Below are 26882 nucleotides of genomic sequence, written 5' to 3'. Positions count from 1 at the left end.
GAGTTCACACTCTGCACACGTGTCCCGTGGGCCTCCTATTACTTACCTAAAGTTAGGATAGCGTAGACCCAGCGATCCTACAGCCTCTGGACAGCTCCATTCCTTATATCGTTCTACTCATACCATTTACTTAGTATATGATTTGTCGTGCCCCTAGGGCACCATTGTAATTTTGTGCAACTTGTCGTATTTTTCCTAAGAGATTGTCATGTGCTTAGCCCTCTGATCTCATAAAGAGTTTGGAGGTGTTTGTTATTAATAAATATATTGTTTATTTTCATAACAACCCGTGTGGTGTCCTTTCATCTGGTATTCAAGGGGTTATATGTGGTAAAACAGCTGGCTTCACATGCCAAAAGAGTTTAGCCTAAGACCGCTTCGTCCATGCTACCATTAGGATAGCTGGTCTATAAGGTTGACTTACAACCAATCACCATAAGGGTTGTTTAGACTGATACAAGGTGGTCACTAGAACTAGTGAACATCACATATCAGGCCAACTTCTCACACACACTACCACTAGGATAGCTTTCTATAAGGTTGACTTTACAACCACCATCAATAAGGGTCGATTAGAGTTGTGCAAGGTGCCCACTAGAACTAGTGGACATCATATGCCAGGCTAACTTCTCACAATGCTGATAAACAAAATAAAGGGTTTGAGAAGTATTAGCGTCTCTAGATGTTTTATGAATCTTAAGCCATAATTAATCCCAAATGGAGGTTAGCCAGCATTGTGTTAAATCATTTTCCCATGCCAATTCAGCTTTTGTCATGTGTCTGTCAGAAGGTAAGAATATGTGCTTATAAATAGAAGATGGAGGAGAGGCAGAAAAAGAGAAGAACATGTCTTAGGAGGCCTGGGGGCAGATGATTGTGGGAGGAGATATTGATTAATAGAGGGGAGTAAAAGATGATATTGTGAATTGAAGGAACTAGGCAAAGAAAATGTGATTTGGAGATCAGTAAAGTATAGGGGAAAGTTATTAGTTAGGAGTTGCGAGATCCAAAACAACCCCTTGGACCTCCATGATTTCCAGTAAATGGTACGGTTTTTGATACGTAGTAATTTATTGTGCCAAATGGGTTTTTGGTAAAGAGTAGTAGGAGAAGGATATGAAGACAGAAGAAGAGGAGCTAGAAGTTTACGAGTATGGGAAATAATGGGTGGGCCAAAAGAGGATATGTTATTAGTGAAGGCAAGTTTTTCTTGAAAGTCAAAGGGGAATTCAAAAACTTCTCTATAGATATCCATACTGGGGGATGTATAAAAGGTTCGGAGAAAAGCCAACGGGAAGATTGCTTTAAAGAGAAAGCATAGAGATAAGATTTGAAATCAGGTAATTCAAGGCCTCCACTAGATTTGTCTTTTTTTAAGGAGGACAAGGCTATTCGAGGGGGTTTACCTTTCCAGAGAAATGTTCTTAAAATAAAATCCAGGAATGTGTACAGGGATCATTGAGAGAATCAGAGGAGTGAGCATCATTTTGATCTAATCTAATTGTCCCCACCATGCGAGAAAAAGTGGTTGCCAACTTGTAATATTATCATTTAATATTTTTATAATATGGTCAACATTTAGTTTTAGAGTCTCTAGAATAGTCAATGAGAACCGTAAACCCAGACATTTTATCTTAGTAGGTTCCCAGGAAAAACAAGTATGGATTAAATAATGTGTAAAGCATTACACATTGAGAGGCAAGCCCTCACATTTATCTGTATTAAGGCTGATAGTTGTGAAAAAATATCAACCTGATGTAAAAATGAGGGAAGAGAAGTGACAGGATTAGAACAATACAGAAGAATATCGTCTGCGTAGACAGACATTTTAACTTGATATGAATCAAGTTGGAAACCAGTAATCTGAGTAAAATGTCTGATCTTAGTTAAAAAGGGCTGTAATGCTACTATAAATAATAAGGATGATAATGCACATCCTGGTCTCACTCCTCTGAAGAGAGGAAAATAATCCTAAATGTTACCATTTACAAAGATAAAAGCTTTGGGTCCTGAATATAATAAGGAAATTAAGGAGATCAATTTCGGAGGAAAACCTATCAACTTTAAAGCATGAAAAATAAAATCCCATCCAATCCTGTCAAATGGTTTTTCAGCAACTAATGCTATAGCAGCACTAGGGTAGTCTAAATAAGAAGCTTTGCTAAGAATGTTAAAAAAGACTCTAGAGTTGTCGGATGATCAACCTTTACAAATCCAGATTGTTATGGGCCAATAAATTCAGGTAGATTAGGGTCAATACGAAGAGCCAGGATTTTTTCAAAAATATTATAATCTGTGTTGACTACGGAAATGGGGCTATAATTATTACAAATGAATGATCTTTATTATCTTTTATTATCTTTAGGAATTAAACATGTCATGGCTTCCTGAAAACTGTTGTGGGAAGAACCGTTTGTCATAAAAGAATTAAATAAAAGTGAGAGATTTGGAAGGAGAAGTTTAGCAAAGTGATCATAGAACTCAACAGTAAATCCATCGGGTCCAGGGGCTTTCCCCCGTCTTGGTACCGATACCGTGTGAATAATTTATGTTAAAGTAATATCAGATTCCAATGACTCAAAATCATTATGTTGAGAATGAGGGGAATCGATGGATTGAAAATAAGAAGATAAATCTGATCGAATGTGTTGCTTTTCTGGAGTATATAAACGTTTATAAAAGGAAACAAACTTGTTTAAGATATCATTGTCTTTAAATAATAAAGTACCAGCAGCGTTCTGTAAGGATTCTGTTCTAGTTCTTTCTCGCCTTATTTTTTTAGTTAGTCAATAATTTACCCATTTTATTTTGATCTCCATAGTATCGAGAGCTGTTTTTTAAAAGATGGGAGGAGGCAGCTTCTGTGGGTATTCTATTAAATGTGAGCTTTGAATCAATACGTTTTTTTAAAGAAGATTCAGTATTGGATGGTAATAAGCATATTCTAGTTCTTTATTCTTAGGGAGTAATTGAGGGATTGAATTTCAAAAGATCTTTTTTTCTGTGAAACAAAATTCAATATGAAACCTCAAGCTGAAGCCTTAAAAGAATCCCAAACCATCACAGGGGAAGAATCTGGCATTGAGTTAAGAGTGAAAAATTCAGAGAAAAAGAGGTGAATGAATTATTAAAATTCCACCTAACAGTATGTGAAGTAAAATGTATCAAATGAAAGCCAACGTAAAACAGGGAATGGTCTGATATTGAAATAGATTCTATCTCTGAATGAAGAAAATGTTGAGATAAGGATTTACTCATAAAAAAAGGTAGTCAGTTGCTATTTGTGTGGGGGGGATAAAAATGATATTCTCAGAGATCTGGATTTCAGAGCCTCCAGAGATCAACTAGAGATTTAAGGCGTATAGTGGAGGTAAACTGCGAGTGCATTTTAGTGTTGACAAATTTAACTGACGAGTGTCTGTCCAATATGGGATCAATTATTTGATTGCAGTCGCCACCAAAAACAACATAATCATCATCAAGTAAAAGTAGTTTATCAGAGATCTGAGTCCAAAAAACTTTGTCAACAGAAACTGGTCCATAAACATTAAAAATAACTAATGGTATACTATAAATGAGAAGCTTAACAATAACCCAGCGTCCATCAGAGTCAGATTCTTGACATACAACTGAAACAGGAAATTTCTTATGATAAAGAATCAAAATGCAATTTTTCGTACCCAAGGCCGGAGAAAAAAAACGTTGCCTACCCAACATCTCTTCAGTTTAGATGCTTCAGTTTCAGATAGATGCGATTGCTGAATTAGTTCAATGTCTGTTTTTAATTTAGCCAAATGGGTTAGTACCTGTTGTCTCTAAATGGGATTACTTATTACGTCAATATTCCATGTAGTGACTTTGAATTTAACCAAAAAGTTTTACCATGAACAATGAATGAGCGAACAGTGATACCAATGAATTCAAAATGGAGAGAAGATAAAAGGATGAAAGTAAGGAAATACAAATGCAGGTTGAACAGGAAAAAGGAGAGAGGAAGTAACAGAAAAGTTACCAGGAAAAAAGTTAAGAAATAAAGTTATGAAATAAAGCCCTAGGAAAAAAGGAAGAACATAACAGAGAATACGAAGACAGTACAAGTCAAACAAATGATGACTGAAAAACATACCTACAATACACAAGACGAATGGGTTGGGCGATGCCTTGCAGTGACGAAGACAGCATTTGAGTTTCGGCAAACGGAAGGGAATCGTGAAATAAGAAATACATCAACACAAATGAGGAGACCATAGAAAAAAAGCGCGGGGTAGGAGAAACACCTGTGAATAGGAAATAAGAAATAACATCATAAGAAGGCACAGAAAAATCTACAGATTAACTAGAACTAAAATCAGACAAAATTATACATAAAAATATACATAACATGAATATAGAGGAGATAACAAGATAATAATTAGAAAGGCTTTGTAGTGTCCATAACATCTACTCCGACGTGTAAAAGAAATTCTTTCAGAACTGCTGGATCCTCGAAGGTGGTAGTCTTTTCTTTTTAAGTTACCTTAAAAATACAAGCATGGATGAGGCCATATCTGGTGATTATGGCTCGCGATTGAGGACGGAGGTCAAGAATTTTTTTCCGATGATCTGCAGTGACCTCCGCTACAACCTGTTTTTTGGCTTTAACAGACGACAACATTTGTCAGACATCTGTTTATTGTAGAAAATACAATATGACGCCACACAGTTTTGATGGAATCCTAGGCCCAAACTTGTGAGCTCGTTGAATATTGATGGAGACAGAAGGTGATAAATCCAGAAGTTTTGGTAGAAAGGTTTGGAAATAAGCCGTCGGATTTGAGCCCTCGAAATTTTCAGGAAGTCCATAAATACGTAGGTTATTTCTGCGATTTCTGTTTTTCAAATCCTCAGTGTGTTTCTCGAGGAGAGACATTTCTGCTTCTAATTGCAGCAAATGAGAACAAGTTGTTTGCAAAGATTCTGTGGATTGTTCACTGACAGAAACGCATTGATCAAGGGAAGGCCATTTACTGTCCACAAATTGCATAGTTTTTGTGGTTTCTTCCATAAAAGTTTTCAAGGCACAAATTTCCTCCAAAATCAAATCCATGGACACAGGAGAAGTATGTCCTGGGGATTGAGGATCTTTTTTTGATTGTTTAATAGATCTCACAAGTGGTTTTGTTGCAGGATGTATGTTTGATATAGCGCCTGATAAGGATTCAGGTTTGTGAGAAGTAGTATCCTTCATTTCGTTGTGTAAGGAGTCAGAGTCTGAGAGAGTAACACGCTTAGAGGTATCAGAGAGTCTGAGAGTCTTTAATCGTCCCATTAGAGGGAAAAGGAATTAAAAACTAAATTATTTTGTATCCAAGTAGCCTCAAACTACAGAGATAAGCAATTAGACTACAAATACCTGAGGGGTCAATCAGGCAGAGTAATAACTGTTACAATCCATAGGTATTTATTTACATGTTACAGGTTGCTATATAAGTCCTATCCACAGTGTATTCAGATGCTTATTATAGATTGCTAAATTCATATTATTAAGATTGGGCTATTAGCTGGCCCTACACTGGTTAAGGTATGTGGTTTATACCTGATGGTTATATTGTACTTGGTATCTTCCTCCACCCCTCCCTTTCCTACCCCTTGGAACATTCTTACCCCTGGAGGCTGATGTAGAATGTTGACAGTGATGAGACTGTTCTTGAGGAGAGAATGAACTGAAGTGTCCTGTTATTCTGCAGGCGCTGTGGAGGCCGTAAATAAAGAAGAAGTAATCTCAGATCCATGTATTGTATCGTACTGATCTTTATATTTGGCTTGATGAGATTCTATTTTTCCTTTTGCTTCTTCGACCGAATGAGAAGAACATTCTCCACCACCTATCCATGAAGGGAAGAATTTGGTACTCGGCTTCCTTCTTCTGAGGAAACAGAAAGGAGATATTCCAGTGACTGTGTTTGGAGTTGTGTGAAATGCCCATAATAGCTCTCTGATTGACCTTTCTCCAGGAACATTATTGGCACATGCTAACTGGATGTTCTCTTTAATCATTCTGTTCACTCTCTCTATCATGCCATTTGCCCGCGGGCAGTACAGTGCTGTTTTAAGATGTTTAATCTTGAGCTTCTCCAAGAATTCTGACATAGCTGATGACGTGAGCTGCACTCCATTATCGGTGACCAATTTGGAGGGAATACCTTCATTGGAGAACGTTTCGCTCAAGAACTCTATTAATGATCCTGTAGTGATGTCATTGACTATTTTAGTCACCACCCAGTGTGGATGGAAGTCAGTCAAAGTGAAAATGAAGCGTTTATTCACCCCTGATCTGTTGATCGGGCCTTTGATATCCAGCCCAAGTTTGTCCCATGGTTTACTCGGGATTGCCACGGGTGATAATGGGACCTTCTGAATATGTTTGGATTTGTCACTGTTGGCGCAAGCGCAGCAGTTCTTCACCTTGCTCTCCACCCATGAATCCATGCCAGGAAACCAGTAATGTATCCTGAGTCTGTTCTTCGTAAGGCTTCTCCCCAAATGTCCTTCATGGACCAGATCGATGAGTTGTCTATTAAGATCTTTGGAGGTAATATTTTGTCCCTTCTCCAGAGCAAATCATTATTAAGACTAATTTCATGTTTAACTTCCCAGTACTTACTCAATTCGTCATCGACATCTTTGCGACTCTCGGGCCACCCATTTATAGTCAGATTTTTCATTTTGCAGATAGTTGGGTCATTGTTCATCCTTACAGCCCATTCTTCCTTGCTAATGGTGCTTGAGTGTACCTGTAAAATTGGGAATTCTTGAACCTCAAACTGTTCCACCTTATCCAAAAGTATTCTTGATAGGAAGTCTGCTGCCTTGTTATGGTCTCCGGCAACAAACTCCACTTTGAAGACAAAACTTTCTAACCCTAACACCCATTTGGCAATCCAAGGTGTGCAAAGCACAAAATTGGGCAGTTGGAGAGTTGGTAATGGTAAGGAGACCGAACATTACTGGAAATTTTGAGTCCAAATACTTAAAGCCCAAAAAGATTGTAGAAGTTAAAAACAACACAGTAACATTGGAGAATCGACAGAACTGGAGCATGGATCGATTGGCAAGGTATTGATAGAGCCTAGAAACTAAAATTCTTTATAAATGATGGCTCAATCCACTATCACACGTACTAATCAATACCAGGCCCATAAACATAGTGAATGAGGTGAATGGATACTATATGTTGTATAACTTTTAGCAATAAACTATCTACAATAAACAAGACCAGCTTGTCATTTTAAAAAGTTTATTAAAACATATTTAAGAAAACTTAGGTTTGGAACTTTATTAAGCAAGCATTAGAAAAAGTCATATAAGTTTTATTCAGCATTTAATAAAGAGAGCTTATTTCAAGAAAACATTATTAATTAGCAGAAATAAGTGAAAAGGAAGAGCATTTCCAAAACCTAACTATCTCTCTGACGCTACCCTCATCGCCTGAAAACAAAGTCTTAAAAGTTACATTTCTTACGTGTAATCATCGGGCAGCAGAACACGTCCTTCTGGAATCAAGAGCGTAAGCCAAAAGTTTGCAGCGAACGCCTATTCTTATACTCTAAAAAAGCTGAGCTAACTATTTTTCACATTCCAACAGCTGAATTCTGGCTCTCCATTGGCTGAATCACCTCACGCCACAGTAAACTGTGACATCTTCCATCACGAGACCAGGCTTTACACAAAGTCATTGTCCATGCACAGAATCCTGGCAACAGTTCCATAGTCCGCTACAATTTGTAGCAAAAATGTTCAAGCAATATGAAATCTTGTCACGTCTCTTCCTTTCAGCCTTGAGCCAGACCGTTCTGAGCTTTGTGGCACATCCAAACCCACTCCACAGAGTTGACTTTAGCAGTTCATTTTTTGAAGCTTTCAAAGTAAAAGGCTTTTCCTCCACTTCAGAATAAATTGTCTCATGTGGGTTTTAATATCAGCAGGCCTTTTCTGCGCTGCTTCAGATTGCGTCACTGCGCCATTTTCAGCTTGCGTCACTTTTTCAGAAAACTATTATTTAAACAAACACAAAAGAATAATTAATTCAGGTAAAACAAACCCTTCTGTACCACCCAGCCCCTGCTAATTATTAATTAACCCACTAATAAAAGACATTTAGCAAAAGCAAACAAATAAAGCAACACATATAATAACTACCATTCTTCATGTAATCCAGCTTTATGTTTCTGAAAGAGTAAAAAGATGATTAAATAATACACAGACAGACAAACACAACATAGGACATACATGTAAGCACATATAAAAGCACATGCCATGAATGATCAGCTGCATATTAATAGTGACAAAGACAATAGGACAGACATAACAAACAGGACAATATTAATAATGTGTTACAAAAACAGACTTGCAATTGCAACAAGAGCACATTTAATTAGTTTCCCGCGTGTTCATGTGTGGTGCAAACTTAATCTAGGTTGGATTAATAAAACAAATCATGCAAACACTCATTAATATATTAATTCAAATTATGAGAGTATGACATCACAAGCTTGAATAAAAATATTTCTAAAGCTCGCTCTATCAACTCCCTCATCTGGTGATTTCAAAATCACCAAACAACACCCAAAAAATTTTAATTAAAAATTTTATCTATTGAACATGTTTCAGGCTTACTCTGGATTAGTATTTAAGCTCTAATTTCATTTATCTCATAATTAGTATTGAGTCTTACATCTTACTAATTCTGTATTCTTTACCCTTTCTTTATTCAGCTAAGTTGAATCCTTTCCACCTTTGAATCCCCAACCCCCAATGAATTTAGGTAACTAAGTTTTAAAAATGCATAACTACATTTTGAATTGCACCAACAAAACAAATATCAATCTGAGTATTATAAAACAAAACAAAAAACAAAAAGTAAATTTTTGAAAATTTTTGAAAAATTAGTACATAGTATATACCCCCTCTTTTTTTTTTTTTTTTTTTTTTTTTTCAAACTAAAACATGTTTTCTTCGACCTAGTGTCTTACATAGAAGTGTTTCCAGCTAACACAATTTCTTCGACCTTGTGTCACCCTAACACAATTTCTTCAGCCTTATGCCAAAAATAAATCTCAACTTAAAGAAAACTAACACAATTTTTTCAGCCTTATGCCAAAAATAAACCTTAACTTAAAGAAAACTAAACTTAGTAATTGTCACCATTTTCTTTCAAGACCACCTGACTGCTACTGCGCTCCTCAACTATTGGAGAAATAGTTAAGTAGGCCCATTCTGGAGACTTGTATTTTACATTTGGTCTCAATGGTCATTTGCTTTTCCTGGCAATCATTTCAATTTTCTCTTCAGTTTGCTCTTTTTTGTCTGTATCACTCTTCTGACTTGACACTTCATATTTGAACTTTAAATCTTTAGGCCAGACATCACCTTTAGGCCAGACATCACCTTTTCTCAAGAGTTTCTTCTCAGACTTGCTTTCTTTACATTCAGCTTTCCAAGCCTTTTTTCTGAATTTTCTTATCTCAGACTCTTCATCACTCCCATCTGTAACATTTTCTGAGACTTTAAATCTGTACCAAGGAACTTCTTTACTCAGCAGCTTCACTCCGTTAGAAACACCATCCTTACAGCTGGTACTTGGTAATTCTTCCTCTTCTTCAGGGATCACCTTCAGCTTCCCAGTTTCAGGATTCTTGTTCCCGCACACAGAGCTACTCTTCTGCTTTTCAATACTCTCCTGGACTTCATTATCTTCTTGCTCAGAATTTTCTGCTTCTGAATCTTCTTCTTCTACTTGAGATTCTTTTTCTAGCAGATTTTCATCATTTTCTGAATCTAGAATCACAATCTCTAGATCTTCTTCATTCAATGTTTCATTCACATTGACATCATCATCCAGATGTCGACCACCTTGTCGATCTTCAAGATCTGAATTTCTGACATCATCATCCAGATATCGACCACCTTGTCGATCTTCAAGATCTGGATTTTCTTCAGGAATTTCTTTTTCAGAGTCTGAATCAGTTGTAGTATCTTCACTAACTTCATCAGTGTTATCATGTTCAGATACACAAAGGATGTGCATCCATCCAGTATCTGTTGTCACCTGACTTGCTTTCTGCCACCTGGGTACTAGACAGTTTCTCCTTCGATGAACCTTTGTTCTGACCAATTTTCTTGGCAATAGATCATGAGCTTGCTCCTTTTTCATATTTATTCCCAGCTGATGGAATACAGAAACTGTGTCATTCTTTCTTGTTGGAAAAGCTTCGACCCATTTTGAAAATAAACAAATGATGACTAGGACATATCTCAGTTTGTTACGTTGGGGCACTTCAAAAAGATCTGTTTGAATAGTTGCAAATGAACCACCCTCCCGGCCTATGGTTCCCAAATTCTCAAATGTCTTTTGATCTGAAATGTTTTTCTGGCATGTGTTTTTCTGACATGTCAGACATGTTTCCCTGAACTGTTGAATCATTATGTCTCTTGCTAAATGACCTAGACCATGGTACATCTGTGCCATGTCAACAATCATGCAATTGGGCATAATAGGTCTGTCATCTCTGTAAAACCAAATTTCATCCTCTCGCTGACTGCAACCTTCTTTGAGCCATGTGTTTTTCTCCTCAACATGTGCCTCATCTTGTAATTGTTTAAACTCTTGCCATGTCTGAATTGCAAAGATTAGTATGAGGATGCTTGAAACATGTTCATTGAATTTTTCCCCTTTGATTGCAACCCACTCTTGAGCACAAAATTTAATAATGATACTTGCGTGCTCATTACCTTTTGAGACATGATCATTTTTCTCTTCAGCACATTTTATTTCCGCTATTTGATCTAGAAGCTCAGATTCTTTGTTGAAGTCTGGCATGCCCTGAACAGGAGCTTCACACAAATTCTTTTTAAATTGCTCAAAGGCTTCAAGTTTAATTTCTGTCAGGACAATTGGGTCTTTTATATCTGCTTTTGTCAGTCTCCGCAATTGTTTTGCAAATACTGAGAAAGCACTAATCCATTGGCAACAGTAACCAAGCATGCCTAGGAGCATCCTTACCTGTTTTTGCGTCTTTGGGGATTCCATTGCCTGAATCATTTTATTTCTCTCAATAGTTACCTGACTAAGAATTCTCTCTCTCTCTTGGAACCTGAAAGCAAAAATTATTTGATTCTCTGGGTGCATTTGGACCCAATACCACTCAGTATCATGTGGTATCTGATAAAGGATCTCTACTAGTTTGGGCACAATAGGACAAGAGATAACTATCTCATTAACCTTTCTCAGGTCCTGTATTATTTTGTACCTTTCATCTGGCTTTCTAATTCCCATATCTGGTGAGTCACAAAGACTGTTCTCAATCTCTTTTAGGATACCCTGCTTAATGAATGTTTCAATAACAGGAATTGTTTCTGGCTTCATCTTGTACTGTGGAACATTAAGAAATAAGTTTCCCTGCTTTTTTGCAATTTTAATTGGATCAGGTCTGTTTTCCTTGACTCCACTGAATCCTGTATCTATATTGTATTTCTGCTCATTAACATAATTTAAAAATGGTGGCGGAGATATCTCTTTCTGCTCAATCACCACCTGTCGCTGTATTTGTAGCTGTTCATTCAGTAACTGCTGCTGCATCTGTGAATTTTTAGACTCTCCTACAAAAGCTAAAGTCGCTTTTTTCTTTGTCCATTTTGTTTTCCATTTATTCAGACTACCCCTTTTTCTCAAAGCCCAAATTAAATCTTTTATATGGGCAGAGGCAAACCTACCTGTATTGTTCACGTCTTCAATGTCCTCATCATCCTGTAATCTTTTTAATCTGTCTGTACTGATTGTATTATCCAGTAATTTATACTCACCAGGCTGTGTCAGTTCAACGTCAGTATTTTCACTATGTGAAATTAGAGTCATTGCTCTCTCTTGCTGAGTTGGAATCATTACTAACTCATTTTCAGATACATTAAAATAAAGTTTTTCAGCAAACTTTTGAATTGGGACCGTTAAAGCTGTGGGACTAGTTTCATCTTTTCTAAGCACTGAGGAAACAGGTTCATTAGTCACAGGAACTGTCACTACTTCCATGACGGACGATAACTGCTCAATTAATTCACCTGTAGAACTTACATGATCAGGAATATTAATTTCAGAGGTACTAGGCATCCCATCATACCTACCTGTTGTGACACCTTGAGAAAGGGTCTGGACTGGGACTCTATTAATTTGAACTGGGACTCTTGGCGACACATTAATCTGCTCTGGGCGTTTGCTTGAATTTCTATCTTGATCTGTATTTACAACATCATTTTTACAATGATCAATAAATTCTACTCTGACATATTTATTATTTATTTTTGCTGATTTGGGAATTATTAATTTGCTCTCACATGTAGCAACAACCCTTTTAACCTTATTGAATATATTTTCCATTTTCTGATAGCAGAAAAACATTTCCTTCGTCTTTGAATAATTTTGATCCATGTTTTAATATACTTACCTTTATTAAAATTAATTAAAATAATTACGTTCACTTAATTGGCCTAATAGCGTTCGCTGATCAATTAATTAATTAATTTAACAAGGTCAGGTGAAGTATAACTTTATAACCTGATCAATTTAATATAACTCCTAATTTACCTGTATCTTTATTTTTAATAAACCTGGAAGGGAAAACATAAATTTGCAAAAACAATAACGAGCAAAATATTTATTTATTTACAACATTAAAAATAATCACATGTGTTTTAATTGTACTTATTTTTCACTTACACACCTTCTGCAACATATACCTGTAAAAAAATAATCCTAAACACTTTTTGTAATGTATAATGCTGTTAATACTATAATTTTATTTGCAATTTAAAACAGCTATTTTTATCTAATTTATATTAATTAAATAATGAATATCCCTATTTAAATCACCTTTGGTACTAATATCCTAATTAAAGTCTTTATTGCTGTATTATTTACTAATTATCAGTGGTAAATATCAAATCAATTTTTAAATTTAAGAAAAATGAAGCTTTAGGCATAAATAGCGTGGGAAAAACTAATTCTGGAAAATGTAAACAATGTATTTGTGTATTTTAGCCAATCACTATGTGACTACACAACACTCAGCCAATGTAAAATGCCTACAGTCCCTCAACCAATCCGGTCGCAGCCTCTCTATGACACTGTAGTGTCAACAACCAACCATCACAAAGCTTGCCTCCAATAGCATCAACATGTGACTGCATACGTCACCAGCAGACTTCCCCGTGACACTGTAGTGTCAATAACCAATCAGCACAAAGCTTGACTCCCTGTGACTGCACACGTCACTACCTTTCCCCTATCTTTTGTAATGCACCTCACTTTTCCACGGAGCCCCACCAAGCCTCCTCCCAGCCTCAGCTCATCAATAGAACCAAAATAGCAACAAATATCAACAAGCAAAGGCGTGCCCTTCAAACACGCGACCACAGCAATTAGCTTAAATCAGAAAAGCGCTAACCAATGAGAGCGCGGCTCTCCTGTGACGTGACACTCCAGCAACCAATGTAAGCACGTCTTCAACAATGACCCGATGCTCTTGAAGCACGACTGACCAAGAATACAAATGCAACAGCTGACGCGCTGCCAAAACTAAATACCACTTCTAATGTGAGCGCGACGCGCGTCTCCCCCCTAATCCTACACTACGAAGCTCCACCGGCTCCTCTGTGGGCTCGACCTCCTCGCCCAATCGCAGCGCGGGAGCTTGCCGATTCCTCTGTGGAGGCTCGCCGGCCTCGTCCAATCAGAGCGCGGCTCTGCCGGGGGCTCACCGGCCTCGCCCAATCAGAGCGCGGGCTCTGCCGTGACACGTCGCGCTAGCGTTTAATGGGAGCTCAGCTCTTGTGGTGACGCGACGCGCTGCTCTTGTGGCAATGACAATATCCCTCTTAATAGATGGCAATAATAAAGGATATCCCCAACGCTCGCAGCAGGGTCTGAAAACAGAACGATGAGTGCGCATTCACCAGCCAATGGGTGCGCGACTCTCAGTATGACGCGACGGCGTTTTGACCAATGGCAGCGCGGCGGCTGACGTAGGCAGCCGCTGCAGCTGTCAGGCTCTCACCACTCGCTCACAAGCCTCCCCCCTCCTTCACAAATACACGCTTGGCAGAAATATTAACAAGAAACGAAGGAAACAACGCACAATTTTAGAGGGAAACGAGCATAATATTTAGATAGGCTCGAGGCAAGCGCATGTAGATAGGCGGGTTGGCAATTAAAAGAGCGCAAAATACAAATAGCAAAGGGCTCACAGAAATGGGGTCAAAACCACACTAAAAATAGCGCGCAATGAATTTTAATAAGGTATTTACAATACAAATACCATTTCAAACATTTAGATCGCGCTTTAACCAATGGGAGCGCTTGTTTTGTCAGTACAGGGATTTTTAACCAATCAGAGCGCGGCAGGCTCTGACGTATGCAGCAGGCTGCAGCTGCAAAGTCTCCTCACTCGCTTTCACTCCTCCAAACAGCCCCTCCCTCACAATTTTCGATCGGGACAGTTTTTTAAGCATTTAAATAACACAAAATGCTTATAAAAAGTTTTGAATGACACACTATACCTAAAATAGCATTTTCTTCACCATAAAGACTTAGAAACACTTTAAATCATTTTTATAAAATCGCAATTAATAACAACATAAAAAACAAACCATTTGTCTGCTTCTCTAATAAAAGATAGTTTTACACATTCTTTCAAGTATCCCTAGTGTGGAATAGACGACGCTATTCTCACAGAATAGTCTCATTCACTAGCAAGGCAATTCTTACCCTACCCTTCAGTTTTACAAAGCATTCACACCCTTTCAAACAAAGAAAACCTTGTTCACACACACACGAATTCTTGGCAGGACTTGAACCAACCACAGAAAACATCAGGCGTTGATAAGAATAGACGACGCTTATTTCCTTCCTCAGGACTCTAACCTTGGAAGAGAAATCAACGCTTATTTTTCTTCCTAGGACTCTAACCTTGGAAGAGAAAACAACCCTTACCCTTCACACAAGCTTGGATATATCTACTACTCTCTTCACAGAAAGCTTTAAAACAGGCTCACCAGGTCCCTCTGCTTAAATGCTACAATTTCATAGACAATCCTCACTATACATTCAACCATTCAATCTAAGGTCCCTAAACTTGTGTTGTACGCCCACAACACGTGATATATGCTATACCACAATTTTGAAACAGACAAATGCACTGTGTAACTCTTCTAGTCACACTACCTTGCTGGCCAGCAATTTAACCAGGAATCTTTCACACTACTGGAAAAATTCCTTAGACTACATATAACAACCTAACAGAATCAAAAACTTAACATATGTTAAACATCAATCCTATGTCTATACCAACATATATGTAACATGCATGTCAAAAACAACATATAAACCGTCTGAATGCTACCAATTGATAGAGCCTAGAAACTAAAATTCTTTATAAATGATGGCTCAATCCACTATCACACTTACTAATCAATACCAGGCCCATAAACATAGTGAATGAGGTGAATGGATACTATATGTTGTATAACTTTTAGCAATAAACTATCTACAATAAACAAGACCAGCTTGTCATTTTAAAAAGTTTATTAAAACATATTTAAGAAAACTTAGGTTTGGAACTTTATTAAGCAAGCATTAGAAAAAGTCATATAAGTTTTATTCAGCATTTAATAAAGAGAGCTTATTTCAAGAAAACATTATTAATTAGCAGAAATAAGTGAAAAGGAAGAGCATTTCCAAAACCTAACTATCTCTCTGACGCTACCCTCATCGCCTGAAAACAAAGTCTTAAAAGTTACATTTCTTACGTGTAATCATCGGGCAGCAGAACACGTCCTTCTGGAATCAAGAGCGTAAGCCAAAAGTTTGCAGCGAACGCCTATTCTTATACTCTAAAAAAGCTGAGCTAACTATTTTTCACATTCCAACAGCTGAATTCTGGCTCTCCATTGGCTGAATCACCTCACGCCACAGTAAACTGTGACATCTTCCATCACGAGACCAGGCTTTACACAAAGTCATTGTCCATGCACAGAATCCTGGCAACAGTTCCATAGTCCGCTACAATTTGTAGCAAAAATGTTCAAGCAATAGGAAATCTTGTCACGTCTCTTCCTTTCAGCCTTGAGCCAGACCATTCTGAACTTTCGTGGCACATCCAAACCCACTCCACAGAGTTGACTTTAGCAGTTCATTTTTTGAAGCTTTCAAAGTAAAAGGCTTTTCCTCCACTTCAGAATAAATTGTCTCATGTGGGTTTTAATATCAGCAGGCCTTTTCTGCGCTGCTTCAGATTGCGTCACTGCGCCATTTTCAGCTTGCGTCACTTTTTCAGAAAACTATTATTTAAACAAACACAAAAGAATAATTAATTCAGGTAAAACAAACCCTTCTGTACCACCCAGCCCCTGCTAATTATTAATTAACCCACTAATAAAAGACATTTAGCAAAAGCAAACAAATAAAGCAACACATATAATAACTACCATTCTTCATGTAATCCAGCTTTATGTTTCTGAAAGAGTAAAAAGATGATTAAATAATACACAGACAGACAAAAACAACAACATAGGACATACATGTAAGCACATATAAAAGCACATGCCATGAATGATCAGCTGCATATTAATAGTGACAAAGACAATAGGACAGACATAACAAACAGGACAATATTAATAATGTGTTACAAAAACAGACTTGCAATTGCAACAAGAGCACATTTAATTAGTTTCCCGCGTGTTCATGTGTGGTGCAAACTTAATCTAGGTTGGATTAATAAAACAAATCATGCAAACACTCATTAATATATTAATTCAAATTATGAGAGTATGACATCACAAGCTTGAATAAAAATATTTCTAAAGCTCGCTCTATCAGTATCATGAACCAGAAACCCCTGCACAAGGGAGCTTGAGGAAAACCACCGACCAAAGGATACACACAAAGAGAGTTACCAAGGCGCCTAATTGGCACAAGGACTATAGGATGTATTAATGCTTGTTACAGATGATTATATCTCTTTGCATTTTTGTTAGGAGGGAAGATGTGTTATAATCCATAAGTATTTATTTACATATTACAGGTTGCTATATAAGTCCTATCCACAGTGTATTCAGATACTTATTATAGATTGCTAAATTCATATTATTAAGATTGGGCTATTAGCGGGTCCTACACTGGTTAAGGTATGTGGTTTATACCTGATGGTTATATTGTACTTGGTATCTTCCTCCTCCCCTCCCTTTCCTACCCCTTGGAACATTCTTACCCCTGGAGGCTGCTGTAGAATGTTGACAGTGATGAGACTGTTCTTGAGGAGAGAATGAACTGAAGTGTCCTGTTATTCGGCTGGTGCTGTGGAGGCCGTGAATAAAGAATAAGTAATCTCAGATCCATGTATTGTATCGTACTGATCTTTATATTTGGCTTGATGAGATTCTATTTTTCCTTTTGCTTCTTCGACCGAATGAGAAGAACATTCTCCACCACCTATCCATGAAGGGAAGAATTTGGTACTCGGCTTCCTCCTTCTGAGGGAACAGAAAGGAGATATTCCAGTGACTGTGTTTGGAGTTGTGTGAAATGCCCATAATAGCTCTCTGATTGACCTTTCTCCAGGAACATTATTGGCACATGCTAACTGGATGTTCTCTTTAATCATTCTGTTCACTCTCTCTATCATGCCATTTGCCCGCGGGCAGTACAGTGCTGTTTTAAGATGTTTAATCTTGAGCTTCTCCAAGAATTCTGACATAGCTGATGACGTGAGCTGCACTCCATTATCGGTGACCAATTCGGAGGGAATACCTTCATTGGAGAACGTTTCGCTCAAGAACTCTATTAATGATCCTGACTATTAACTCTATTAATGATCATTGACTATTTTAGTCACCACCCAGTGTGGATTGAAGTCAGTCAAAGTGAAAATGAAGCGTTTATTCACCCCTGATCTGTTGATCGGGCCTATGATATCCAGCCCAAGTTTGTCCCATGGTTTACTCGGGATTGCCACCGGTGATAATGGGACCTTCTGAATATGTTTGGATTTGTCACTGTTGGCGCAAGCGCAGCAGTTCTTCACCTTGCTCTCCACCCATGAATCCATGCCAGGAAACCAGTAATGTATCCTGAGTCTGTTCTTCGTAAGGCTTCTCCCCAAATGTCCTTCATGGACCAGATCGATGAGTTGTCTATTAAGATCTTTGGAGGTAATATTTTGTCCCTTCTCCAGAGCAAATCATTATTAAGACTAATTTCATTTTTAACTTCCCAGTACTTACTCAATTCGTCATCGACATCTTTGTGACTCTCAGGCCACCCATTTAAAGTCAGATTTTTCAGTTTGCAGATAGTTGGGTCATTGTTCATGCTTACAGCCCATTCCTCCTTGCTAATGGTGCTTGAGTGTACCTGTAAAATTGGGAATTTTTGAACCTCAAACTGTTCCACCTTATCCAAAAGTGCTCTTGATAGGAAGTCTGCTGCCTTGTTATGGTCTCCGGCAACAAACTCCACTTTGAAGACAAAACTTTCTAACCCAAACACCCATTTGGCAATCCTAGGTGTGCAAAGCACAAAATTGGGCGGTTGGAGAGTTGGTAATGGTAAGGAGACCGAACATTACTGGAAATTTTGAGTCCAAATACTTAAAGCCCAAAAAGATTGTAGAAGTTAAAAACAACACAGTAACATTGGAGAATCGACAGAACTGGAGCATGGATCGATTGGCAAGGTATCATGAACCAGAAACCCCTGCACAAGGGAGCTTGAGGAAAACCACCGACCAAAGGATACACACAAAGAGAGTTACCAAGGCGCCTAATTGGCACAAGGACTATAGGATGTATTAATGCTTGTTGCAGATGATTATATCTCTTTGCATTTTTGTTAGGAGGGAAGATGTGTTATAATCCATAAGTATTTATTTACATATTACAGGTTGCTCTATAAGTCCTATCCACAGTGTATTCAGATGCTTATTATAGATTGCTAAATTCATATTATTAAGATTGGGCTATTAGCGGGTCCTACACTGGTTAAGGTATGTGGTTTATACCTGATGGTTTAATTGTACTAGGTATCTTCCTCCACCCCTCCCTTTCCTACCCCTTGGAACATTCTTACCCCTGGAGGCTGCTGTAGAATGTTGACAGTGATGAGACTGTTCTGGAGGAGAGAATGAACTGAAGTTTCCTGTTATTCGGCTGGCGCTGTGGAGGCCGTGAATAAAGAAGAAGTAATCTCAGATCCTGTCTGGTATCTTTTTAACAATAACAAATATACAAAGAAAAAAGTCAAGCCAAAACGAAAACTGGCTATGACATTCAGACTGCAGAAGAAAAAAAAGGAATTATCCATGCTGAGGTAAACCAAACATTCCTCTTCAAGAGTTGAAGCAGAGCTTGTTATAAGTGATAAGGTTGCTGAGGAGATTCTGCAGTTAAAAAGGCATTCAGGAGAAAAAGATTAATTGAAGAGGTAAAATATACCCAAATGCTCACGCTGTATTTAAGACATTCTCTCAGCTTGAAAAACCTGTCAGCAGGAGACGAAAAGCCTGCCTTTCATTCAAAATGGCGGACTCGACCGTCACTATGAACAGAAATCCACCGGGGCCAATACGGCCGAAAAAACCATGCAGGGGAAGAAGCTGCAACGCACTGGCGGCTCGCCATCTTCAGAGGCAGAGAAACCCCTTGTTCTCGTTCCTCGGAGAGTACCAGAGCAGTCTCCGGAGTTGTTGAAGCTTCTCAGTCTGCTGGAGCTGAGCACATCCTCGCCATCTTGTGACGGCGCCGAAACCGGGCCCGCGTTCGAGCTTTCTTTTGATAGTATTGGGTTGGCAGACAACAGACAGCTTGAGCTTTTGCCTGTTGTTGTGTGGGCCCTGCCCTGAAGGTTTAACATATAATTCAATATTGTTCAAAATCAGGAAGAGGGGTGATAAATGCAAGGTTGGTCCACACAGAAATCCTTAAGATTTCACAGCTATCCAGCCACAGACCCTGTACGAGGCTAATGGCTGAACTCTGTTGCCAACACTGTGAGTTCCTGCCTGTCTGTAGGGGAACTGATGTCTGTTCTTGCTGATTATGACTGCCTCTCCCCTGACACAGCCTGTTCCCTTTTTCTCACCCTGTAAGAACTGCAGCCTGCCTATCACAGACCCTGTAAGGACTGCAGCCTGCCTATCACAGACCTTATAAGGACTGCAGTCTGCCTATCACAGACTCTGTAAGGACTGCAGCCTGCCTATCACAGACTCTGTAAGGACTGCAGCCTGCCTATCACAGACTCTGTAAGGACTGCAGCCTGCCTATCACAGACTCTGTAAGGACTGCAGTCTGCCTATCTCACACCCTGTAAGGGCTGCAGCCTGCCTATCACAGACCCTCTAAGCAGTGGCAGCTTGCAGAGGGTGTGCCACGATGGGTGGAGCAAGCAGGGGAGGGGCAGGGTGAGGGGGTAGTAGACTCGGACATACGACTGCCGGGAGTAAAGTAAGTAAATAAATAAATAGCCTGACTATCACAGACCCTGCAAGGACCACAGCCTGTCTATATAGACCTTCTAAGGATTCCGGCCTGCCTATCACAGACTCTGCCAGGACTGCAGCCTGCCTAACACAAACCCTGTAAGGACTTCTGCCTCTCTATCACAGATCCTGTACGGACCGCAGCCTGCCTATCACAGACCCTATAGGAACCACAGCCTGCCTATCACAGACCCTGTAAGGACTGCAGCCTGCCTATTGCACACCCTATAGGGAGTGCATCCTGAATATCACAGACCCTGTGAGGGCTGCAGCCTGCCTACCACAAGCCCTGTAAGGACTGCAGCCTACCTAACCCAGAGCCTGTAAGGACTGCAGCCTGCCTATCACAGACCCTGTAAGGACTGCAGCCTGCCTATCACAGACCCTGTAAGTACTGCAGCCTGCCTATAACAGACCCTGTAAGGGCTGCAGCATGCCTATCACAGACTCTGTAAGGACTGCAGCCTGCCTATCACAGACTCTGTAAGGGCTGCAATCTGCCTATCATAGATCCTGGAAGGACTGCAGCCTGCCAATCACAGGCCCTGTAAGGACTGCACCCTGCCTATCACAGACCCTGTAAGGGCTGTACCCTGCCTTTCACAGATCCTGTAAGGGCTGCAGCCTGCCTACCACAGACCCCGTAAGGGCTGCAGCCTGCCTACCACAGACCCTGTAAGGGCTGCAGCCTGCCTACCACAGACCCTGTAAGGGCTGCAGCCTGCCTACCACAGACCCTGTAAGGACTGCAGCCTGCCTATCACAGACCCTGTAAGGACTGCAACCTGCCTATCACAGACCCTGTAACGGCTGCAGCCTGCCTATCACAGACCCTGTAAGGGCTGCAACCTGCCTATCACAGACCCTGTAAGGGCTGCAGCCTGCCTACCACAGACCCGGTAAGGGCTGCAGCCTGCCTATCACTGACTCTGTGAGGGCTGCACCCTGCCTATCACTGACCCTGTGAGGGCTGCACCCTGCCTATCACAGACACTGTAAGGGCTGCAGCCTGCCTATCACAGTTATGTTTAAACACTGATCCCATCTCTCAGGCTGCCTAGGCCCCTGCAGATTTAGTAGTAGGTGGGACTGCTCTATAGAGGAAAATCAAGATGTCATTTAAATGCAATTGGGATGAAAACGGCTCAGAGGTGCTGCAGTGGCTGGAACAAGAGGGCTAATTAGTCTCTGGAGAGGCAGAGTGGCATGGCATGTTCAGGAAGTGACTGTTGTGGTATTTTAATATGGATAAGACTGTCCTGGAACCAACAATGTGGAAAATTGTATCTTGTTCGCATGACCTGGAATCAGTTGGTCTGGTACTTACATTGCATACATGTCTGTCTAGAACTTACAATCTGCACATGTCTGGCTGGAACTTAAAATCCATACATGTGTGGCTGATACACACGATCTAGAAACGTTTGGTTTGGTACTAATAATCTGTATATGTGTGGCTGGATCTTACAATCTGCACATGTGTGGCTGGATCTTACAATCTGCACATGTGTGGCTGGGACCTAAAATCGAAATAAGTGTAGCCTGGTACGCATGCACTGGAAACATGTGACCGGATACTTAACATCTGGAAACATGTGACCTGGTACTTACTATCTGTACATGTGTGGCTGGTACACATGATCTGATATCATGCAACATGAAACTTACAATCTGTACATGTGTAGCTAGTATACTTGACCGGGAAACATGTTGCCTGATATTTACAATCTGTACACATGTTTCAAATACTAATATTACATATGTGTGGCTGATACATGTAATCTGGATATCTGTGGCTCAAACATGTAATCAAGATATGTGTGATGGTACTTTAATGTGAACATGTGTGGTTGGTACTTCCCGTCTACATATGTGTGGATGATCATGTAATGCCTATTGCTGTATGAACCACTTCACTTTACAGATCTAAGTTTGTCACCTGTGTACTTTGCTCTCTGCAGGGGAAGCTCCAGGACTGGCTGTGTCCTCTGAGGAAAGAGGTGGAATACATTCTGGAGTCTAAACACAAGGAAGAGGAACCATATAACATCATGAGGGTGAGTGCCAGCCATGAGTCCTGTGTATTTTAACACCTGTAATTGAGTATGTTCAGGTCTCTGCATGTCCCAGCCTAGGTTAGAGATGCAGAGAAGCCAATGGCTCACCTTACAGCCTGGGTCTTGCTTCCACCAGATAAATATACTGGCTTTAGAGTCATTGTCCTGGGGGCTCAAGGGACCCAGATCATTCCAGGGATCTTCATGAGAGAAGCAAAAGCAAGAATTTCTCTTCCAGCCTCTAGGTAGAAGTCACAAACTTTCATGGTCTATTTCGGAGTATGTGCGTATGTGCGTGTCTGTGTTTGCACATTTATGTGCATGTGTCTTTTGGTGTGTTTGTGTGTACATGGTGCAAGTCATCTGTGGGTCTCCATTTCTATGTCTGTGTATTGTTTCAATGAGCTCTCTGTAAGCGCGCACCCCCATGTGTGTGTGTGTGTTTGTGTGTCTATTTGTATGTTTGTGTATGCTCAGGTGTGGAAGGATTTGTGCGTATGTGCATGCATGCCTCTGTATGAGCGTGTTCATCGTTGAGTGGGTACATGGGTCTGTGCATGGTTATGCCCATGCATTTTTCTGTGTCCAATTGAGGTGCGAAGTTGAGGTGCATTTAGCATCAAATTGGGATCAGACTTGGAATATGCAAGAACCAAAGTTAATTAAATGAGTTCAACATGGTGTTTTGTCAGTATTAGTGAATGGAGCCTTATTGGTGTTGGGATTTGTGTTTGTTGACTTTTTATGGTCAAGATTATGACCTGAAGCTTAGTGATGGAGCCGGTCAGTTTAGTGTTCTCTGTAGGATGCAGAGTTTACCTCCTTGGGAAAGAGATGTATGTCACAGACCCGACCTAGTCAGGAAAATGAAAGTTATTGATGGGTCTTGAAGAACTAGTGGGCAGCCCAGATCCACTGTCAATGATTATTTCCTGTTCTTAAAGGGTCTGGAAGAACTGCTGGGCCAGCTGAGGTCCACTGCTGGTGATGTACTATTACTGATGGGTCTGGATGAAGGGAAAAGTTAAAGAGATTGCTGGGTCTTGAGGAACAATTGAATAGTCCAGATCCACTTCTTGATGGCTTGTGTAGAACCATTGGACCAGTTGAGAACCAACAACAGTGAATATTTTCAGTTCTTCATGGATTTGGGAAAACTTTTTGACCAGTTGAAATCCACTGTTAGTGATTATTTCCAGTTCTTGATGGGTCTGGAAGAATTTTTGGATCAGCAAAGGGCTTGGTGGTGGTGTGGGTACTCTGTGTGACTTAGACATGTGTTGGGTGAGCAGTGTCCAGCTCAGTATTGTATTGTATTGTACGTTGGATTTATATAGCGCTTATAACCCAGGGGTCTCTAAGCGCTTGCCTTGGGAACCCGTCCTGGCTTTTTCCCTGTGAGATAGCCCCTACAGGGCATCCCCAAGGTGAAAGCCAGGCATCCCGCCGCGGGGGGCCGTTGTGGAGATTAAGCAAGCTTAATGCCCAGAGTTGCAGAGTGTGAACCCATGATTAGGTCAGGCACCGAAGCGAGAATTATCAAGTCCGTGGACATTTGAGCTCAAGACCCTGCCGCGTCGGGAATTGAACCCTGGTCCCGGGTCTGACCTCTGCTTCAGGGTCTGCCTGCTCTAACCAGTGAGTCACACTTCTCCAGTAGGCAAAGTGAGAGGGCATTGTACAGCTCAATGTGGGTTGTGTAGGTGTGAACATGCAGCCTAGGGACTACGTGGGTGGGTAGCATGCAGCTCACTGGAGGGCTCTGTGTATGGTCACTGCCCAGCTCAGAGGAGGGCTGTCTAGGTGGCAATTGCACAGCTATGAAGGAGCCGGGTTCCACGTTCTACACTTACTCTTGAACCCCTGGCCAATGTCTCTTTTGTTACCTGCTTGTAAGTGCGAAGGGAGGAGAGATGTATTTGTCAATTATACATGATCAGTGCCAATGCCCAAGGAATATAGACTCCTAATCCAATTTTAGTGTATTTAATCCAACGCCAAGAAAAGTTGAACATACAAACACCTCATGATGAGAGTGTAAAGATATGTGGGCACTAATATAAAAACAAATATGCAAACAAAATGTAGGCGGTGTGACAAGCACCGAATCACCAATTCAAGTATGATAACACAAATAATTATAGAGACTACATCAAGAGGTTTCTTCATTGGCGGTTCAAAAGTGAAAAGCATTAATCTGTCTTTTACACTACTTCTAGCGTGACATCCCTACATAGAATTTACCCGGGCAAATTCCCTAAAAGCTGTCAGAACGTGAAGACTTCCTAAGAAGTTCACTCACATCAATTGGGTTAGTTCAAGGATTCTCTCCTCTCTTCAGGTAAGGCAGAAATGTTCGGACTCTATACCTTATCCCAATACAAAAGTCGAATATCACACCCTCTAATATATCACAAGACCACTTCATCCAACGCTGGAGACGGCCTTTAATAGCCGGTATAGCCCTCTACGGGGGGCTATAAGGCTATATTAATATACACACATTATAAGAGCCTTTATAAGAGATATGTGCATTAGTCAAAATATGTAAAATGTTTATGTTAATTCTTTGGTTACATGAAGAAAAACCTCTAACACGTCGCTTACATGTTACTACAATTCACGTTCTAACAACATTATATTAATACGACAAGAGATTATATGTGGATGTGGACTAACCATGACTATGATCACCCTTACTAAATAAAAGAGCAAGGTTGTGCTCTAACCGCCACATGGCAGTCTATGTGATTGGGCAGTGTATGGCTCAGTGGTGGGAGGTGGGTGGACAGTGTACAGTCCAGTGTGAAATCTATGTAACTTGGCAATACACAGGTCAGTGGTGGGGTCTGTGTTGGTGGGCAGTACCCAGCTCATGTGGGAGTGGAGAACAACTACAGTAGAAGGGGAGGTGGCAATAGTGTGCTACTGCAAAGAACACCCCATTTTCTTGCTTAGCTTTATTTTAGCACCGCCTGTACCCCTAAATATGGCACCTGTCCTAGTTTTGGTTTCTGTCAGGATGCCCTTATGCCTGATCCTCCTCCGTCCAGGCTGCACACTATATATGACTGAGCTCATTGGCAGCTTCCCAGAATCTAACCATCCTTTCTTTGATGCTGGCAGAATAAGATGAGAGCTGAGAAGCGGAAAATTGTGACTGAGATTGAACGGCTGCGCCAGATCCTGAGAGATGAAGAGAAGACACTGTACGAGAGACTGGAGAAGATGGAGAAGAAACTTAACATGGTAGAAAATGCAAATATCAACAAACTGTCCAATAAAATCGCCTCTCTCCAAGCCCTGATAACAGATATAGAGAAGAGATGCAAGGAATCAGCATTGGACCTCCTGAAGGTGAGACACTGCTTGGTAAATTCAAGTCAATACAGAAGTGGTTCATTCATATGGTTTGGGAGGATTTGAATGTAAGAGGAGAACAAGATGGATCAACAGAGAGGGTTAACTTACATTCTCCTGCATTCTGATAATCCAACTAAATAGACAGACATGTTCAACTAACAGCAATCCTTCTGTTCTGATAGTCCAACACAATGTACACGCAGGTCCAGTATAGAGCGAGCTCCGTTTATACTGAAAGCCGAACACAGAAGAAAGACTATGGTGCGCTGGGTCATGTGGCTCCATTCAGGATATTAATCTGTTCTGTATCATGTGACCACTTAAATAATATCACAGACCGGTCTGTGTCATGTGACTCCATTCAGAATGTATGTACAACAAGAGAGGAAGGCAATAATGGCTACTCTCATACCCCAAATTTTATAACTTATATCAACAAAAGAGCGCCTACAAAAGTGAATTAGCTATAAGACAGTTTCTCACAAGTGGAAATCTACAACATAGTGAATTAATTAAATTACTCTAGTTCAAGTGGTCAAAAAACTAAAAGGGGGGCAGCAGTGAAGGAAAATCTATTATTTTCTAAAAGAACCCTCACTCACCCTAGTGGTGACATGCTTCATCATGGGGTTCAGTCACAGGTAGGGCCGACTATCCCCTCCTGTGTGCTTCAACGCCTGCGAGTGCAGCGGAGCAGGTGTGTGTGAAAGAGTGATCAGTGAAGGGAAGTGTATGTTAAAAGATCACAACTGTGCCTCAACACACTTTATTAAGGGCCAGTTGTTCACAATAAAAACAGTGAAGTTGCTGGGATTTTGAATTATAATACCAGCAACTTAGTGTGGATGGTCGACATGTTTCTGCTGGTGATGCTGTTTCAGCTCAGCTTTCTTCAGGACCA

At 40.2% G+C, this 26882-nt stretch overlaps 1 protein-coding gene across 1 annotated transcript in view; it reads left to right on the top strand.

Annotated features, from left to right (window-relative positions):
• The window catches only part of LOC147668967 (E3 ubiquitin-protein ligase TRIM11-like), a 135707-nt gene that overhangs the window by 73419 nt on the left and 35406 nt on the right, over positions 1-26882 (top strand). Inside the window, exons 2-3 of the mRNA XM_086948313.1 lie at positions 22523-22618; positions 25745-25975. Of these exons, the coding sequence (XP_086804439.1) occupies positions 22523-22618; positions 25745-25975 (327 nt within the window). The remainder of the gene's footprint in view (positions 1-22522; positions 22619-25744; positions 25976-26882) is intronic.

This window comes from Lissotriton vulgaris, unplaced genomic scaffold, assembly GCF_964263255.1.
Source record: "Lissotriton vulgaris unplaced genomic scaffold, aLisVul1.2 SCAFFOLD_2570, whole genome shotgun sequence".
Lineage (NCBI taxonomy): Eukaryota > Metazoa > Chordata > Amphibia > Caudata > Salamandridae > Lissotriton > Lissotriton vulgaris.
This window is presented reverse-complemented; position numbering and strand designations above follow the sequence as displayed.